The sequence below is a fragment of the Myotis brandtii genome, unplaced genomic scaffold (assembly GCF_000412655.1).
Source record: "Myotis brandtii unplaced genomic scaffold, ASM41265v1 scaffold1038, whole genome shotgun sequence".
Classification (NCBI taxonomy): Eukaryota; Metazoa; Chordata; class Mammalia; order Chiroptera; family Vespertilionidae; genus Myotis; species Myotis brandtii.
In genome coordinates this window covers 857064-876943 of record NW_005353490.1, presented here as the reverse complement: position 1 = coordinate 876943, position 19880 = coordinate 857064, and the positions used below count along the sequence as shown (strand labels likewise).

At 42.5% G+C, this 19880-nt stretch overlaps 1 protein-coding gene and 1 long non-coding RNA gene across 6 annotated transcripts in view; one reads left to right on the top strand and one right to left on the bottom strand.

Moving 5' to 3' along the window:
• Positions 1 to 1817: 1817 nt before the first annotated feature.
• LOC106725726 lies at positions 1818 to 14940 on the bottom strand. The gene is made up of 3 exons (XR_001361652.1): positions 14788 to 14940; positions 2725 to 2731; positions 1818 to 1829 (listed from the first exon to the last, which is right to left on the bottom strand). It is a non-coding gene; the product is annotated as an uncharacterized LOC106725726 (long non-coding RNA).
• PPEF2 (protein phosphatase, EF-hand calcium binding domain 2) overlaps positions 4362 to 19880 on the top strand; it is a 27493-nt gene continuing 11974 nt past the window's right edge. For 2 of the 5 annotated variants that reach the window (XM_014537849.1, XM_014537843.1), the window contains exons 1-10: positions 4364 to 4704; positions 9436 to 9552; positions 13313 to 13440; positions 13585 to 13642; positions 14931 to 15106; positions 16500 to 16614; positions 17810 to 17856; positions 18672 to 18838; positions 19306 to 19342; positions 19435 to 19584. In XM_014537849.1, the coding sequence (XP_014393335.1) occupies positions 9498 to 9552; positions 13313 to 13440; positions 13585 to 13642; positions 14931 to 15106; positions 16500 to 16614; positions 17810 to 17856; positions 18672 to 18838; positions 19306 to 19342; positions 19435 to 19584 (933 nt within the window). In that variant the 5' untranslated portion in view covers positions 4364 to 4704; positions 9436 to 9497. Of the gene's footprint in view, positions 4705 to 9435; positions 9553 to 13312; positions 13441 to 13584; positions 13643 to 14429; positions 14729 to 14930; positions 15107 to 16499; positions 16615 to 17809; positions 17857 to 18671; positions 18839 to 19305; positions 19343 to 19434; positions 19585 to 19880 lie in introns of those variants that run through there. The other 3 variants (XM_014537845.1, XR_001361645.1, XM_014537847.1) reach the window with 3 other exon arrangements.

The window sequence follows — 19880 nt, the reverse complement described above, 5'->3', positions numbered from 1 at the left end:
AGAGAAACATCGTTCAGCTGCCTCCTGCACACCCCCTACTGGGGATGTGCCCACAACCAAGGTACATGCCCTTGACCGGAATCGAACCTGGGACCCTTCAGTCCGAAGGCCGACGCTCTATCCACTGAGCCAAACCGGTTAGGGCGATAAGCTGGAATTTTAAATCAACTTTTGACTTCAAGCCAGGCTTCTTCAGTAATAACAATAACAGCAGCCATAGCAGTAGTTAATTACATAGGGTTTACTATACGCCATGCACTGCCCTAAACACTTTACATACATGAACTAACTTAATCCACAGCTCTGTGGCATAGATACTGTTATTCCTATTTTACAGAGGAGGATATTGAGGCACAGAAGTTAAATAAACTTGCCCAGAGTCACACAGCTGGAAAATGGCAGAGTCCAGATTCAAACTCAGGCAGTCATCTCCAGAACCTAGACTGCTAACTATGGCTTTACACTGCCTTGGCATGCTCTACCACTGTCTTCCTCAGCAGGATCAGTAGGGAAGGACACTAGCAGTTACTGGTTATACTTTTATATACTGTGATAGATTGTATGATTGCTAAAATATTTATTTGGCCTGCCCCTCTGGAAGGACTGTACTTTGCATTAGCTTGGCCATGACTTGCTTTGGCTGTTGAAATGTGAATGCAAGTGATGGCATTTCTGAGCAGTTCTGAGAGCCCCTGAGAGGTTCTGCCATGTCTCTATTCCCTTTGCCATGAGACCTGCCTGTCCCAGACAGAAGCCACTTCTTCAATATTGCTCTTGGAATAAAGATTTGGAGCAGAGCACAGCTGACATGCTGAGGATGTGAACATGAACAAGTACCCTTGGATGTTGTAAGTCGTTGACCTCTGGGCGTCATTTGTTTCCATAGCATAACTCAGCCTAAGCAGATTTATAGATGTACATTGAAATTTATTTAATCCTCTCAAGACCCTTCTAGGTAGGTATAATGAGTTCCAGGAAGGAACTAAGACTCAGTTTCACTAATTTGCTCAGTGGTACGGACTGAATATTTGTGTTACCCAAAATGTATATGCTAAAGCCCTAACCCACAATGTAATGGGGGCCTTTGGGAAGTAATTGGGGTTAGATACAGTCATGTGAGTGGGGCCTCATGATCGGATTAGTGCTCTTATGAAAGATACCAGAGAACTTCTCCCTCCCTCTTTTCCCCTACCCCCCAAGTGCGGAAGAGGTCATTATGGCCACATGATTATATTTTCTTTCTAAAAATATCCTTTAATGGCACAGAGTAAAATAAATTATAGAACCCTCTCCCCTTTCTGATAGATGAGGAAGTAAGAGTTAAGAGATGGGATTGGACAGTTCAGCATTGGCTGTTGCATGGATTCACTCACCGAACCCGCTAGTGTCAAGTCTGGGCTCAGCTCTTCATTGCAGTCCCCTGGGAGGATTCAGTAGGAGGTGTTCAGTGGACACCACGTAGGGCCTGGGACATGGTGAGGACCAGGGTTGTCTGACATGCTCCATGCCACTGTCCTCACCTCTCTTGGAGTCATCATCCCCCTTTGAGAATCCATGTGGATCTGCCACCCCCACATAAACATTTAGCATAAAATTTCAATCTTAGAGGAACCGACAGGTGGAAACTCTGCATGAGAGAGTCCTCATTCAGACCTATGAGGAGGAGGGAGGAAGGAAGGGAGGGAGAACAAGAGAGGCAGCAGTGGGGAGTGGGACATCTGTTGATTTCTCTTTCTTATGATGCTGGGACATCAGGGCAATGCCAATATATTAAATAGTGATACTTTCCCCCACTCCTGTGCACATACAAAATTAATAAAATTGTTTTCCTTTCTTCCTGTTAATCTGTCTTTTGTCCAGTTAAATACACAAACCAGGTTCACTAAACTTAAAGAGGGAGAAGTAGAGTTTTCCTTCTCCACACATTAAGGGTAGGTACCTTAGTGGATTTTTAAAGGTTATGTAGGGCTTTACTGTCCTGACTTGATGGCACATGCACAGCCATCACTAATATCCATTGTTTTTCCATAGCGGACATCACTAACTGAGCAGGATCCCCTTTTCCACTGAGCAAAATGTGGTCTCAAAATCTCAACCCAGTGTACCAAATTGTCACACAAGGTGAAACCTACCAGCCAATTCTGGCTGAGGCAAGTCATCAAGAAGACCTTGAATAAATGAAGTTCTACCCCCCCCCCCCAAAAAAAAACCTGAACAAAAATTTCACATGGTTATAAGAAATCATCTAATCTACTACTGCAAAAGTAATCAGCTGCTTAAAGTCAAACTTATGGCTGCAGGGACTTCAAAACCAAAAGCTACTGCTGCACTAATTGCAAAAAAGCTCATCTAATACCAAAGGATTTGGAAAAGATCCCAATGGTTATTATATCTCCATTAAGGGCAATTGAATGAACAGGCTCAGCTTCTGTGCTTGTGCCCAACAGGAAACATTTCTATTTCAAACCTTTAAAAAAATTACCATCATTTAGTTATAGTCAATAGGTAATTTGTGAGGCTAATGCAGTAATAATATACTTCAGGCTAGAAAGGGGTGGGCAAAAATAGGTTTATAGTTCTGAGTACATGAAATAGCTTATTCTTGTATTATTATTATTATATTATTTGTATTACAACTGTAAACCTGCTATTGCCCACCCTTCTATTTCAGCAGTTTGCCTTTTCACTTAAAAAAAATGAGCACCTTTTCATGACAGAGGATACTTATCTGCTTTTTTTTTCTTTTTTCCTCAATGGAGGATATGTTTTTATTGATTTTAGAGAGAGAGGGAGGACTATAGAGAGAGCGCGAGAGAAACATAGATGTGAGAGAAATACCAATCAATTGCCTCCCTTAGGCAATGGGGATTAAACTTGCAACCTAGGTATGTGCCCAGACTGGAACTGAACCCACAACCTTGTGGTGCACGCGATGACCAACTGAACCACCCGGCAAGGGCACTGATCTGCTTTTAAAAAAAAAGAAAAAGATATTTAACCATTCTACAATTTTTTAACTTTTTAAAAGTTGTTTCTAATATTTCATGATCACAGACTATGTTAATGAACATTTTTATATACATTTTTGTGTGTGTATATAGTTTTATCAGATACTTCTAAGTGGGATTGCTGGACCAAAGAGTTTACATATTACAAATTTAGTAAAGTAAAAATTATAATTTTGTAAATCACAGTTAAAAGTTAATCTAATTTAATTCCAAAACTGTGAGATAATGCACATTCCCACCAGTAGTGAATGGAGAGGGCCTTTTTCCTCATACTCTCAATAATAGAGCATTGTATCAGTCTTAACTTTTAGTTAATTTGAAGAAAAAATGTTAGCAGTCAACCACTCACAAGCATTAAGACAATGTGAAAATATTAATATTGGACAAAAGAGAAATCAAGGCAAAAAGGCTTCGTAAGGGTTTCATTTTATTTTAATAGGTCACCCTCTACCAAGAAAACAAAACAACCATAAACCTTCATGTATTATAATGACCTACTAGTAATTGCCAATAGTGATTTTATATGGTTTAATCTAATTATTTAATTACATAGCGTCAAAACACATAATGCAAAGATTCAGAACTCCAAGGATAAATTGTTAAATCTGTATGTATAGAAATCTCTAAAACAGTGGTTCTCAACCTTCTGGCCCTTTAAATACAGTTCCTCCTGATGTGACCCAACCATAAAATTATTTTCGTTGCTACTTCATAACTGTAATGTTGTTACTGTTATGAATCATAATGTAAATATCTGATATGCAGAATGGTCTTAGGCAACCCCTGTGAAAGGGTCGTTCGACTGCCAAAGGGGTCACGACCCACAGGTTGAGAACTGCTGCTCTAAAACATGTTTTTCAAAGATGGGCAGATCAGGAAGAATAAGGATAAAGAGGATTAGAGTAACGTGATTAACAAGCTTGACCTACTCACTATATGTTAGTAAGCAGAGTATAGGTTTCTTTGCAAATTCCCAAAGAGTATTTAGTACCTACCAGGACATATATGGGCTTCTTAAGATTTATTTTAAAACTATGTTGTCTGGGAATAGTGATTTACAGTGGTTTTGGTTATATCTTAGGGGAAAAGTGTCCATGACAGGAGTAAATGAGGAAGGGCAGGGTGTTTTAATCAAGTTTTGCAAACAGAAACAAGCCAGCTGCAAGGAAGAATGCCTTTGTCTCCTGCTTGGCTTCAGCATGGACCCCTCCAGGCTCCGTCTCCCGAGCCCCCAGTCCCCTATGCCTGGTCAGCACTCTTCTATTTCTGGGTTAAGGAGCTCAGACAGGGCTTGGGAAACATAGCCTCCTAATCCAGGAGAGTAAGAAGGTTTAAAAGTCTGGACGGGTGGGAGTGAGCGGTGGAGAAACTGTCTTCAGAAGTTAGCCTGGGTATGCGGGAGGTACTGACTATGCAGTCTCCCCTTTCAAACCTCCTGCAGGCCTGATCTGACTGCGGTCCCGGTCCCGGGGTGCCCATGAGGCGGGGAGCCCTGACGCTGGGCCAGGCAGTGGACGTCCTCATTGCCTTCTGGGGAGGAGGCGTGTCAGACAAGGCCTGTACTTTATTTATTGGATTCTAGATCTGGAAGATCAACGCAGGGATCCCTCAGCCAACTGTGAAATCAGGATGTGGCGCACACCTGCGTGTTAACGTGGTTCCTGCCTTGGGCCTCATAGTGAACATACCGAAGGAGGTAAGAGCTTTCTTTCTAGCCTGAAGTACAGAAGTGGATGAGACCACGAGGACAACAAACGTATTTTCACACAGGGAATAAACAAATAGGTTTGGTTTGGGGAAGAGGACAGAGAAAGCCCCTTTGTTTATCTCATTGACTCACCCAGAGAGGGTCTTTGCTCTGCGTGTTCAAGGTCGTTAAGCCCTGGGTGATGAATCTTCCTTCTATTTTGGGGGTTCACTTAGTGGGCAGATAAACAATTACCTACACTTTTTAATGATAATGTCAGATATGAATGGTGCTAGATCAAATCCTAGAGCAGCGGTTCTCAACCTCTGGGTCGCGACCCCTTTGGCGGTCGAACGACCCTTTCACAGGGGTCGCCTAAGATCATCCTGCATATCAGATATTTACATGACGATTCATAACAGTAAAAACATTACAGTTATGAAGTAGCAATGAAAATAATTTTATGGTTGGGTCACAACATGAGGAACTGTATTTAAAGGGCCAGAAGGCTGAGAACCACTGCCCTAGAGGGACCTGGAGTCTCCACCATGCAGTGGAGATGTGCTGGATACCTGGGAAGCAGGCTTGGCAGGGGCCTCCCTAGCAGAGAAACAGCTAGTGGTTACCAAAGGTGCTGAATCATCCAACAATCTGAGGCCACGTCAAGTTAATTTTTCATGATCTTACGAAGTTTTCACTTTTTGCCTTGAGAATTATTTTATTGCTCTTTCCTCTTCATTTTTCTTAATGACTTCTAAAACATTCTCAGCTGGTCTGCAGACAATATCACTTATCTTTTAAAAAAATAACTAAAACATTCTCAGCTGGTCTGCAGACAATATCACTTTCTTATCTTTTAAAAAAATAAACTTGTATTGATTTCAGAGAGGGAGAGGGAGAGAGAGATAGAAACATCAATGATGAGAGAATCATTGATCAGCTGCCTCCTGCAAACCCCAAGGCAGCCCCCAACTAGGGGTCGAGCCCACAGCCCCAGTATGAGCTCCTGGTTCATAGGTGAACACTCAACCACTGAGCCACACCAGTTGGGTTCACGTTCTTATCTTAACGCAGCTGAATGTGATACCTATTTAGTCAGTGTCTTTCTTTTAAAAAAATTATTTTATTTTATTTTTTCCATCACCATTTATCCCCTCTGTGCCCTCTTCAGTGTCTTTTTCTAATTTATTTCTTATATGCAAAAATTTTTGAAAAATATAGTTTATGATTTTTAATTATAAAAGATATAATAGAAGTATGTAAGTTAAAAATGAAAACTTCCCACCCCACCACATTCTCCAGAGGTCATCACTGTTCACAGTTTGTTGTATACTCTTTGATTAGACACTTACGGACATATTTTTCATGTAGCTGAGATGACATTAAGCATACTGTTCTGCAATTTGCTTTTCTTCATGTAACACTATATCTTGGAAATATTTTCATACTATTCCATATAGACTAGCCTTTGTCATGGCTGCTCATGGCTAAATGCTATCCCATTGTTTTTAATTTACCATGATGTATTTTGTCAACTCTGTACTGATAACTATTTAAGGTGCTTTTAATTTGAGGGAAGACAATTTTAAAGAAATTTCTGAAAGTGTCAATTAAAAAGCTCCTCTATGTTTTAAATGACAATGAAAAACTTTGCAAAGTACTCCTCATATGTAACCGTATTTCACCCTCATAACAACCCCGAAATAGAGTCACCATGACCCATACACGGCAGGGAAACCGATGAGGACTGGAGCCCCAGAGCAGGGAGCCCAGGCATCTATGCTGTTGTAGTAACAGCTGGGGGCCACTCCCCGCTCCCCCACGATATATGAAAGCACATCCCTTTTGTCCTTGGGGACCCAGAGTTAGTTACAACTGGATATGCCGCCTGATGGGAGACTATTCCTTTCACTCCTAGAGGTTGTTTCAAGTTGTTTCTTGGCTCGTGAGAGTTATTACTTTCTTACTCTGTAGCAGTGTCATATTTCTACCTTCAACACTTTTTTTATAGGATAGATGATTTGTCTTATTCTACCACTGTATTTGGATTTATAAGCACATAAGAAACAAGATATCTGAAGGGCAAAAGAGAACTTATGTGATAACAACAAGCCTTCACCCAGCAATATTCAGTAACCTTCACATCGGTTTATGCTTAGCTCAGGCTGCTATAACAAAATACCATAGATTGGGTGGCTTAGACAACAAACAATTATTTCTCACAGTTCTGGAGGCTGAGTAGTCCAAGATCAAGGTGCCAGTAGATCTGGTTCCTGGTGAGAGCTCTCTTCCTGTCTTGCAGATAGCCACCTTCCCCTGAAAGAGAGAGTGCTCTGGTTTCTCTTCTTATAAGGACACTGATGCCATCATGGGGGCTCTACTTTCATGACCTCATTGAAACTTAATTACTTCCCAAAGGCCCCACCTCCTAATACAATCATATGGGAGGTTAGGATACCAACATATAGGTTAGGGGAGCCCTGACATTCAGTTCATAACAATGCTGCATTGAGATAGTATGTCTTATACTGCCTCCTAAATTTGAGCCAGGGACATGTTTTTTTATTGTTAATATTTTAAAATAAATATAATATCAGATTCGGTCCATATATTGAGGTTCTACTGTATATTGAAAGCACTTTAAATATATTTATTTTTCTCAGTAATATATAAGTGAGAAAACGGAGAGGTTAAATGGTTAAGATCTAGTGAGAAGCTGAGTTGGAATTCTCCACCCCATCTATGCACTTCCAAGATCCAAAGGCCTCAATATACAACATGGCTCTCTAGGGAGTTTACTAATTATCAAAGCAGTTTATGAGTCACTGGCAGACTCAATCATTGCTGATGCCCCTTCCAGCTCTGAAAGTGTGTGGGGAGTTTGGTTGATTTGTTCATGATGGCTTCTCACTTTACCTCCTGCTCAGATTCTGATTACACGACATCTTTTTTTTCTTTCTTTTCTTCTTTTTTTCTTTTTTTCTTTTTGTTAATCCTCACCTGAGGCTATTTTTTCCATTGATTTTTAGAGAGAGTGGAAGGAAGGGGGAGAGACAGAGACAGAGAAATATCGATGTGAGAGAAACATATCGATTGGTAGCCCCCTGCATGTGTCCCCACATGGGGCTGTGAACCTGCAGCTGAGGTATGTGCCCTTAACCAGAATCAAACCTGAGACCCTTCAGTCCATGGGCCGGTGCTCTAACAACTGAGCACTGGCTAGGACTACATGACATCTCTTATATCTGGAAACAATTTTGCTCACAAGAAAAGAAATTATAGTCTTCTTTGAATATTAATTTTTTAAAAGTCAATCAACAAAAGTAAGGTGGGCCTTCATTTGGATTTGCAAAGAAAAAGATAATTTGTTGACAATCCCCAATATAATAACCTTCAAAAATAGAGGAAGGAGAGTGAGGTAGAAGTGAGGGAGGGGGGAAAATATTGAAATGAAATCCACTGTTGACATTGTCAGTACATCTCACATTGATTCCTGAAGAAGAGCTAGAGAAAGATTCACCTTTGTTGTATAAAAATTAATATGGCATAAAGTTAATTAAATTAATATTTATTGAATTCCTACTAGTATCAGGCACCATGCTAAGTCCTGGATATAAAAATGGTGAATTTGTACACCCAGTCTTTGCTCTGAAGGAACTCACAGTCCAATGGTAGAAAGACACAAAGTAGAAATTTTTAATATGGTATTATAGTGATGAAGATGTGAATAGAATATTCAGGAGCTCAGAGGGGGCATGTCCAACTGGCTTCCTTAAGAGAGGTGATGCCTAAGGTGAGCCTTAAGGAATGAATCAAGTTGGACAAGTTAGAAAGGATGGGATAGGAAGATTATTCCAGGTAAGAGCAAAACCACAAAGGTCGTGGTGGTCAAAGCGCAGAGTTTGAAGAAAGGAGATGAGGCTGGAAAAGTAGGCTTTTGAGAAGATGAGTTCTATTTGTGATACATGGAATCCAAGACACTCCAGTGAAAGTTTAGCAGGAAGCTGGGTATATGGGGCTGATGTTTAGGGATGGCCTTGGATGAATTTGAGAGGTGGGAACTGATAGTTGAAAAATGTGATAATTAATTAAATCATCCAGGGAGTTTGTACAGAGTGAGAGCTGACCTTTAAGACTAGATTACAAATAAAAATCAACATTTGAGAAAGGGACAGAGAAAAATGAGCTCAAAAAGGAGAAAGTGTAAATAGAGAGGCAGGAGTAAATACAAGGGGGTCTGGCCTCATGGAAGCCCAAGGAGTAGAATTATAATTAAGGGGTGGCTTGTGGAGGCAGATGGCCTTGCTGTTCTGACAACAGCAAGTTGCTCTAAAAAGTAGTCTAAAGTATGAAGAGGAATTAAGGAGAAAATATGTAGTCTACTCCTGGAGGTGAAGAAAAGAGAGGTTGGGTTATAGCTGGAGGAATATGGGAGGTCAAAGGATAGTGATGACGATGATGATGATGGTGATGATGGATTGTTTTGAGAAGAGAGGAGACTTCTGTATGTTTCTTGACTGTAAGGGGAAAGCTAGTAGAAAAGTACAAAGCATAAGAGATATGTACTGACAAATGGAGGGACTTTTCAGGGGAGGTACACCACATGCACTGAGACTGGAGAGGTGATAGTCTCAAATTTTTTTTATTATGTGGGAGACAAGGTTCATAGATAATTTGCTGCACCTGAACTAATACTCTGCCTGAACCTCCCTATTGAAGATATCCTCTTCCTTTTGTCAGCAAACAATTCACTTTTCCTTGGACTTGCTATCTGAGTCCTGAAGAAACATTGTTCTTATACCATGGGAAGTGGCGCCTCAACCCACCATCATTTTGCTTTCCAGAATGCAGAAAAAGGTATGTGTTTCCCACCTCCCAAACTAGTTCTGGGTACCCCAAAGTTTATGTTGCAAAGGAGGGACTTGTCAGGATAGAAGCAAAAACCATTATATTTCTCCTCATGCAACTCTTCAGCTTCTTCTTGTGCTATGACCAGCAGAATGTTCAGCTGAGTATCTTAGGACTTGGTGAAGTATATTTGACAGAATTAAAATTCACTCAAGGGGTCAGGCTGTTCATTGGGGTTTATCCCAAACTATATAAGTGAGTGACATGGGTTGGGCAAAAAAGGGATGAAAGAGCACTCCAGGTAGAGGGTACAGCACAAAGGTCATGAAGTAAGTAGGAGGGAGGCATATTCAAGGAACTAAATGGTTTGAAGTGAGTGAGATAGAGGGTAGCATGACACGAGGCTGCGGAGGTAGACAGAGCCCAAAGCACTGAGATCTTATAGAATTTTAAACTTTATCCTAAAGGCATGAGGAACCATTGAGGAATTAAAAATAGGAGTTCTATAATAAGATTTTAATATTAAAAGACCCTTACTTAAAGAACTCTTCTGGCTTCCATGAAGAAGGGATTGAAGGGGGTAAGAGAAGGAGAAGAAAGAACAGTTTAGAAGCTACCAAAGTCATCTAAGCAAGAGGTGATGACGTCTTAGTCCAGAGTTGGTGGCAGTAGAGATGGAGAGAATAGGGTAAACTACAATAATATTCAGGAGGTGGATTTGACGGAATCTAACTGATTAGATGTATGAGGTGAGGGAGAAGGATCGGTCAAGAATGATCTCCAGGTTTCCGGCTACCAACACTGTGTAGATGATAATACCACTTACTGATGTAATGATAAAGGAGAAGAACCAAGTTTGACTAGAGGGAAGATGATGAGTTTATACACGCTGCTGATGAGTTTCTGCACTCTGGGTTGGCGGTGCCCATGAGACATGCAGGTGGAAGTGCTAAGTAGGCAGCTGCATATTCAGATCTGCATTTGGGGGGAATGTTGGGCTGGAGATATGTGCATTTGGAAGGCATCAGAGTGTAGATGGTTGTTGAAGCCATGAGGGTCACTGAAGTAGCCTAGAGTGAGAGTAAAACCAGATCAGAGACCAGGGTCTAGGACAGAGCCAAACTTATACCAGTACTTAAGCAACAGGTAGAAAGAGGTTGATCCAGCAAAGGAGGCCAAGGAGAGCAGCGGAGGTGTGGGAGGAGGCAAAGGGAATAGTGACAGCACCTTGTTTACAGGGGCCTGTGCATCTCTGTAAGCTTGCAGCTTCCTTGCTTTGTAGTTGGGCAATATGTCCTAGGCTCAACTTGCACATTTTTGATCCCAGACCAGGAATAGCTATTCTCCAGGGTGTAGGGTATTCATTGCTACCAGGTCAGTTATTATTTCTACATTATTTTAGTGAACAGATTCAGAAAAAATATATTATTTAAATAAAAATAATCATGACCAATTTGTATTTAGGATCACAATATTTTTACTTATCATCCTTGATACAGTTATACTAGAGGCCCAGTGCATGAAATATGTGCACTTGCGGGGGGGGGGGTGGTCCCCTCAGCCTGGCCTGTGCCCTGTGCAGTTGGACATCCCTCTCGCAGTCTGGGACCTTTCGCTCCTTACTGCCTGCCTGCTGGCTGCTCCTTACCACTGGGCTTGCTGCTCCTTAGCGCTGCAGTAGAGGCAGGAGAGGCCCTGCCACTGCCGCTGCGCTTGCCAGCCGTGAGCCAGGCTTCTGGCTGAGCGGTGCTCCCCCTTTGGAAGTGCACTGACCACCAGGGGCAGCTCCTGCGTTGAGCATCTGCCCCCTGGTGGTCAGTGCGCATCATAGCGACCGGTCATTCTGCCGTTTGGTCGATTGGCATATTAGCCTTCTATTATATAGGGTCTCTTTTCTCTTTATCCTTAATGACATCAATATAGTATTATTTACTCTATCCCATGACATTTAAATAACAGTTTCAGAGTAATATAAAAATACTATTATAAGCGATATGATTACTGAAAACTCTTTAAGAGTCCTTTGCAGTTCTTTTGATCTTCAGATATATCCACTAGGGATGTACAAATTACTGAACTTTCAAGTCATTTGCAGTCACTCTTTTCTGTGAGGTGATGCCACCAAGTTAAACATGGTTAGAATCACTTGTTTAACTTTTGCTTTGGATTTTTAGAGATTGAGATTTTCACTTTAATTTGTTTTATAATTTTGTAAAACATTTATACATTTACTGTTCCAATTATATGTTGCTGTGTAACAAACTATCCCAAAACTTAGTCGTTTAAGACAAGTATTTTATTCTGGTCATGATTTTGTGGGTCAGAAATTTGAAAAGGGTCCAGCTGGGGTGGTTTGTCTCTGATCCTCAAGGCAGCTGGGGCTGGAAGCTCTACCTCTATGACAGCTCTTCATTCAGTATCTGAAGCCTTGGCGCCCTTTGGCCGCTCTCTCCCCACATGATTGCCTTGATCTTCCTATGGGGTTTGAGCATCTTCCTATGGGGTTTGAGCATCTTCCTATGGGGTTTGAGCAATCAGGTGTATTTGTAACGTGCACCCTAGCATTTAGTTTACACAATACCGGAGCAAGAAGTGCTCAAGTGTAATGTATTGTGCTGTGGGGAGGGAGGATGGGAAAAAGGATCTAAAACTATCTTGTACCTCACAGTGCCCATCTCAATTAAAGATAACCCCAGCCCCAGAGAGAGAACTGGAAGGAGAATAAAGAGGCAGAGAGAGGCGCTGCCTGCTCCCCCGGCCCTAAGTGGCCAAAGCAGGACACAGGATATAAGTATGTCTACTTGGCAGTACTTGCCTTAAAATGCGTGAGGCGAGGTGTTAGCAAACAACATTTTCAGGGAAACTTAATGGCCATGATATTCTTCAGTGCTGCTTACACTTTAGTGCAAGTAAGAGTCACATGTGGAGCTTGTTAAATCTGCAAATTTCTGGGTTCCCTGTAGAGATTCTGATGCTACAAGTCTAGGGCGAGGTCCAGATCCCCATGTGTTTCCCACGTGTTCTTAAGGAGTCTGTAGCGCTTACCCTGGGCGTGTCTGTCACTCTTCTGAACATGCATTTACAGAATGCAATTGGTAGAGCTTCAACCTCATCACTTATAATTTAGTAAGTGCCTTTGAGAAATATTTACAGTATGACTTTTTCCCCACTCATAGGAAATCAAATTCAGCTGTGCTTAAATTCCTCCCAGGTTCTCTTTTCCCACTCCACCATCGTTTTTCTTCTTAGGGAAATCAGCAAGAATTGTATTAGCTCCCTAATGCAAGCTAAATATATTAAGTCAATCTGTCTACCGTTCACGCGGCTGACCTGAGTGAACCTGCAGGCTTTCCTGTGCGATCCAGCTTTATCTACAAATAACCTCATTCACCCCCGGCGGCACATCCAGGCCTTGAGCTTAAGACGAATCTAGTTATTTATATGGACAGCTGTCCTGCTCTATGGACCACAGGTCCCAAAGCCCATATGAAGAATTATAAGTCCTCAGGCCATCCTGTGGTGACAGTCACCCAGCACAGGTCCTGGCAAAAGCACAGCCCAAAGGCTGCCTGTGTGTTCGATAGGCAGCACCGTCGTGGCGGTATTGCGACGGGCAGCCAGGGGGAAGGCAAGTCCTTCCTACCAGCACCAACGGCCTGTGCCTTCTCCACCGTCTTGTCCCCACATTACAGTGGGAGAGGTGCCCCTCCCCTCCTCCCAGGCCCAGGGAACCCCAGCTCACAGGCTTGCTTCCCCATCCATGTCACAGCCTTCAAGGCAGCGGCCCTGATCCAGAGATGGTACCGGCGCTACATGGCACGCCTGGAGATGAGGCGGCAGTGCACCTGGAGCATCTTCCAGTCCATGGAGTACGCTGGGCAGCAAGACCAGGTCAAGGTGCGGTGGGATGTGGGACGCCTCCAGCTCCGCCTTCCAGCCCCTGGGCAGCAAGGCCCAGGTGCCCAGAGGTGTAGCTGATCTGGACCACTCCTGGGCCTCCTCTCACTCACCTCTAAAGCTAAGTCTTCTTGGGTTCTGTAGCTCCACGATTTCTTCAGCTACCTTGTGGACCACTTCACCCCCAGCAGTCACCGTGAGAGTGAGTATGGGCTGCCGCACGGCGCGTCCTCCTGTCTCGGGGTGACCTACGGGGGTGAGGTGGGAGCACAGGGAGTGAAAACGTGAATCTGGTGACAGCTGGGAATGAGCAAGGAGGACCACAAATAAATGCAGAGTGGACTTGTATTCTGGGTTGTCCCGGAAGCACACCTGGAGGCAAGAGTTTGAGTGCAAGGAGTTTATTTGTTAAATACAGGAAACAGGGTGGGTGGGGAAGGAGCGGGAAGGGATTCAGGGAAGGGAAGGGAAGGCAGCCAAGAAAGCTAGCAACTCGATGTGCCTGGGAAATAATGCAAAACACACGCCCGAATGATCCCACCTGAAGGCACAGGGAACCTAGTCCTTATATTGGCAGCTCCTGAAAGTCATTGGTTGGAGGCTGCCGGGAGGGGCAGACAGGAAGGATTGTTAATTCCACAGCATTTCAGGCCTGCCAAGCTGGGCTTTCTGTGGATCCAGGGAAAAGCCTTCAGGCTAGAGATGCAGGGCCAGGCAGTTGGAAATTGCCTGAAGGGCACTGAGCACCATAAATGCCCAGGAACTTGTTTCCCACATGGCTTTTCCCCTCCCCCTCCCCCTCTCCCTCCTTCCTTCTTCCTTCTTCCTTCTTTCTTCTTTCTTCTTTCCTAATCTTCACCCTAGGATATTTTTCCCATTGATTTCCAGAGAGAGTGGAAGGGAAGGAGGAGGGGGGCGAGGAGAGAGAGAGAGAGAGACATTGATGTGAGACAAACACATTGATTTGTTGCCTCCCACACACGCCCCCACCAGGGCTGGGGATCCTGCAACCAAGGTACATGCCCTCGACCAGGAATCAAATCCAGTCCACCACTGATCTAAATTGGCCAGGGTTTTCTTTTCTTCTTAACAAACCTAGGCCCCTAAGTTTGCATCCTTTCTAAGTCTGACACATCTCAGTCTTTTAAAATAAAAGGAGAAGGGAATTGACACAAGGACATACATAACCTTTGCCTCCTGCCCATCCTAACTTGTCATCACTTTCCCCTTTTCTTTCTCTCTCCTGTGCTGGAGCTGATGCCAGACTGGCCACTTCACACTTTATAAGGTTGTCGAGATTCTGCAGGAACATAACTCTTGTTTATATATAATAGCCTATGGTGAAACTTGTTTCCTTCACTTAAAGTCACTGAACCTATAGACAACATTAAGTGAGGACCTACTTTCTGGTCCAAGGAAAGACTCCTCTGTGTTGCCTGAGGACTGACTGCATGTCTGATTGTAAGCCGCCACCCTTTCTGTCCTGGCAGGGGACTTCCTGAACCGCATGTTTACTGAGGAGAGAGTCCCCCAGGACTCCGAGGTAGAGAAATGCAGCGACTATGAATCCATAGAGGTGCCAGACAATTACACGGGGCCACACCTCTCCTTCCCACTCCTTCCTGACCAAGCAACTGCCCTGGTGGAAGCTTTCAGGCTGAAACAAGTAAGCTCACCCAGGAACCCGAGTCACCACCAACTCCTGGTCACCTGCAGGGGGAGAGCAGATCAGGGCAGAAGGCGGGGCCCCAGACTTAGGGTGTTTGTGTCATGGGTCCACTGGAGAGATTCCACTCACTCCTCCTTTGCTTAGCCAGGACCTGTGATCAATCACCAGGTCCTACGCACTCAAAACTTCTCCTAATAATGTAATCCCCCTTTGTTCATCCATCCCACAGATAATTATTGAGCACCGCTATGAGCCAGCGTGTTCTGGACATGGGGACACAGCAATGAGCAGGACAGACACAACTCCCTGTCCTCATGGGGCTGACATTCTAGTGAGATACAGACACATAATAAATAACCATAAATGAGTAAACGATGTACTCATTCTCTCCATTCAGAACAAAATCCCTCCAAATAGCCAGGCCCTCCCTTGTCAGAACAGTTTATTTATTATTACTTGCCCAGGCCCCAAGTAAATTGTGTGTATTAGAAGGTGGTAAGAGCTATGCAAAAGAATCAACTAAGCTCTAGGTGGGAGAGAGGGCAGTTTTATCGAGTGGTCTGGGATGGCCTCTGAAAAGGTGATTTCTGAGCAAAGGTCAAATGAAGGTGGTGAGGGAATGCACCATGTGGACATCTGGGGAAAAGCATTTCAGGCCGAGGGAACAATTGGAAAGGGCCTGAGGCAGGACCTTGCCTGGACTGCCCAGGGGCCCTGGGAAGGCCATTGTGGCCAAAGAGGAGGGAGCCAGGGAAAGAGTATTAGGAGATGGAGGCAAAGAGGACAGGGGGTGACTTTTATTCTTCTGAAAGAGATGGGGAGACATTGAGCACAGGAATGCTATCATCTGGCTTGCTTTTAAAAGTAATCATTTTGTGTGCTGAATAGAGTGTAAGGAGCAAGGGCTGAAGCAGGGAGGCCAAGTCAAGAGGCTACTGCAATAGTCCAGGCAAAAGATGATTGTGGCTTGAAATGCTGGTGGTGGAAGCAGAGGTGGGGAAAAGTGTCGGATTCTGGCTCTATGCCAGATTCTAATCCTTCCCTCTTTCATATGAATTAATTCACTGCAGGAGGAGTTGGGGTGATTTTCTCAGTAATGTCAGGATTACTCAGTACCATCAGCATGCATGCACTTATTCATACTTGGCTGAACAATCATGTGTTTCTCCCCAGCTAAAGGCCAGGGGGGATTTCATAGAGCAGATAGAGGAAATTAGTTCAACATTTGGGTGACGGTGAAAAGCAGAAACAAGGGTAGAAATGGATGAAAAAGAAAGGATCTGTGCATAGGGTCCCAGGGGCAGTTGACTAGGCTTACTTTTGGGGAGGCCCATCTTCCCTCACAAATATCAGTGTTATTCTGTTCCCTCCCTCCTCTTCCTCCTAGTAGCAGCTACATGCTCGCTATGTCTTGAATCTTTTGCATGAAACCAGAAAACATCTGGTACAGCTGCCAAACATCAATCGGGTCTCCACCTGTTACAGTGAGGAGATCACAGTATGTGGTAAGAGCTGGTCTGAATTGGTTTTATATGCTAGACCCAAACTAGAAAACTCTGCCTGTGATGGGGGAGGAGGAAAGGCAAGGCTGGGGGGAGTGGGGGAAAGAGAAGGGGAGGGGGACGGGACTCAATGGCCATGTGGGCAGGTCGACTTCACTCCCTCACACTGAGAGCAATTGCATATTTGCTCCAGTTTCTTAAACTAGAGGTGGTTCAGTGAAGGACTAGGGGGTCACAGGGCCCAGCCTCTTCTTTATTTTACCAAGCAATTCATATTTGACTCCAAACTCATGCTCTCCATTCATAACAAAAACCCTGCAGACCCTCCCTTGTTAGATAGTTTATTTATAACTAGAGGCCGGGTGCATGAATTCATGCACAGGTGGGGGGCCCTGCCCCCAATTGGGGAAGGGGGCGATCAGGGCCGCAGTGCCTGTCAAAGCAACCAGTTGTTCCTGTCGTTCTGGCATTCCAGTCGCTTGGCTTTTATATATATAGATTGCTTGACCAGGCCCTAAAGCTTAGTGAATATTCCCGCCATCCACATATATTGTCCCAGACAGAAATCCTGTTAGTGTCAATTTTTCCACCTCCTTATGTTTTCAGTGATATTTTAGATGGTCCCCCACACTTTATATTATAGATGGACACCCCACCCTTTAATTTAGGGGAGGCAGACTGTGGTACAGCAGGTATTGTAAAATGGCACTTCTAGGAACATGCAGTGTACAGATAGGTCCTGAAATAGTCTTAAATTTTAAAAATTAGTTTCCAATATTTGAAAATTAGAGGATTTCATATTAAAATCCAGATTCCCAACTTCTCTTGAAAAATCTTGCAAGACTGACCCATAGGGAGTTGCAGCTTCTGTTCTAGATGGGGTGAAGTGTCTTCCATTCTCATCTGGGTTTGCAGCCCCTTGCTATTCTGCCCCATCTTTGCTTCAGTAAGAAGACAGGTTATTTATTATTTATGATAAGTATGCAGGAGAAATATTGTGTTTCTGCTTTCAATATTAACTACCCCTGCAACAAGGGAAATTAATAATTACTCCTATCTTACATGTGGAAAAGTGACTAACCATAAGTTTCTTAACCTTGCTAGTTTTTTTCTGGGTATTTTCCTTTTTTAGAGTAAAAAAATGAGAAACAATGGTAAGGACCAACCAAAATTGATATTCCTTTTCTGTTTTTGTTAGGAGATTTACATGGTCAGTTGGATGACTTAATATTCATATTTCATAAGGTATGAATGTTCAATTTAAGTTTCTGTCTTTCTCTGAGGTATAATTTAGAAGTTTGAATACAGTATCTAATAAACAAATTATTAAGTATTGCTTGGATTTTAAAATATTAGATATACATAGCATATTTATACATATAGAAAACATTAGAACACACAGTAGACAATATATAATATAAAAGCCAGCATTGCATTATATTCCACTATATAAACTGTTTAAAAAATACAAAATCTGAGGTTAATAAAGAGAAGGAATCATTATTCAGCAATTGATTTTCTTTTTTTCAAATAAAGAGAATTATTTATTATCAAAGCAGTTGAAAGCTATTTTCATATCAATTTTTAATTATAAAATGCAGAGCATATAGCAACATATAGTATATGAATTTTCTGTTTATGTAATATAACTTTGTAGATATACTGCATTTCCCAAAGCATGTTGCCATGTATTATGTTGTTTAATCCTAAGGAATCTCTGGCAGTTGTTATTGTTCATTAAAAACAATGCTGCCAGGACTTAAAACTGGCCTTTGGATCACAAGTTCAGTGTCCTTTGCACATACCACATTCCAACTCTCTGGCTTTGCGTAAAACATTTATTTTTATGGACATGTCATAACCTCAGCCTGGCTGGAAAGGAAATATAAGACCAAGAGAAAATATTTCCACCTCTTACTGACGTTTTACATTTGGAGGAGAGCCAAAAACTCAGAACTGGTGTTAGATCTGATGTAAATGTCAAGTACACGTTGGCCTAACCTGATTTCCTACTCCCTTCTTTCTCTGCCTCTTCTGGGACTTGAATCCTTGTTGGGAAGAATGGCCTCCCATCCCCAGAGCGAGCCTATGTGTTCAACGGTGATTTTGTGGATCGAGGCAAGGATTCGGTAGAGATCCTGATGGTCCTTTTTGCCTTCATGTTGGTTTACCCCAAAGAGTTCCATCTTAACCGAGGAAACCATGAGGACCACATGGTGAACTTACGGTAAAACCAAAACATGCTTGGTATTTGATATTTACTTGTTGCAATTGTAAAAAGTTATTTTGTCAGAGTTCCTTATCTGCTAGCTGCTTTTTAAAATACTTTTTCAATTTTATAAAGTAGAATACACAAGATATAACATTTTAAAAGTTTTAAAAAAAATTTACACATTATCCTACTATTCTAATAAGACCATTAAATTTTTTTTACATACCCATACTCTTTATCATATAAACAATAAAGTTTAACTACAGAAAAATTAAGGAATACAGATAAGCAAAAGGAAGAAAAATTAAAATATACGATAACTTGTTTACCCAGAGATAATGTTTAATTGTAGACATTTTGATGATTAGTCTCTTTTCTATATAGTTAAGTACATGTATAAGAATATGTATTTTATAAAAATGCAATTGTGTCATAACTATTGTCACTAAATTTAATATCTATTTTTTTGCTTTTAAATCTAGATATGGCTTCACCAAGGAAGTGATGCAAAAATATAAGGTGTGCTGCCTCTAAAAGCAAAAGTTTCTCTGAGCTCTGAATAGTTGACTGAAGTATTTAAAACTTAGTGTCTTGTGCATATCATTTTTCAGACGCATGGCAAGAAAATACTACAAAGACTGCAAGATGTTTTCTGTTGGCTTCCACTGGCCACGCTGGTGGATGAGAAAGTCCTGATTCTTCATGGTGGTGTGTCAGACACGACTGACCTAGAGCTTTTGTCTAAACTAGACAGGCACAAGGTACTGACTGGATAATGAAATGAGTGCACATTTTACCAAAATACCCCATTTCACTATCAACATAAAATAAATGTTATCTTGCATGCTGACTCCAGTTGACTAAAAAGGCCTGGCCAGTGTGGTTCAGTAGTTGAGGATCAACCTATGAACCAGGAGCTCACAGTTCAGTTCAGTTCCTAGACGGGCATGTCCTGGGGTTGTGGGTTGAACCCCAGTATGGGGTGTGCAGGAAACAGCCAATCAATGATTCTCTCTCATCATTGATGTTTTTATCTCTCTCCCTCTCTGAAATCACC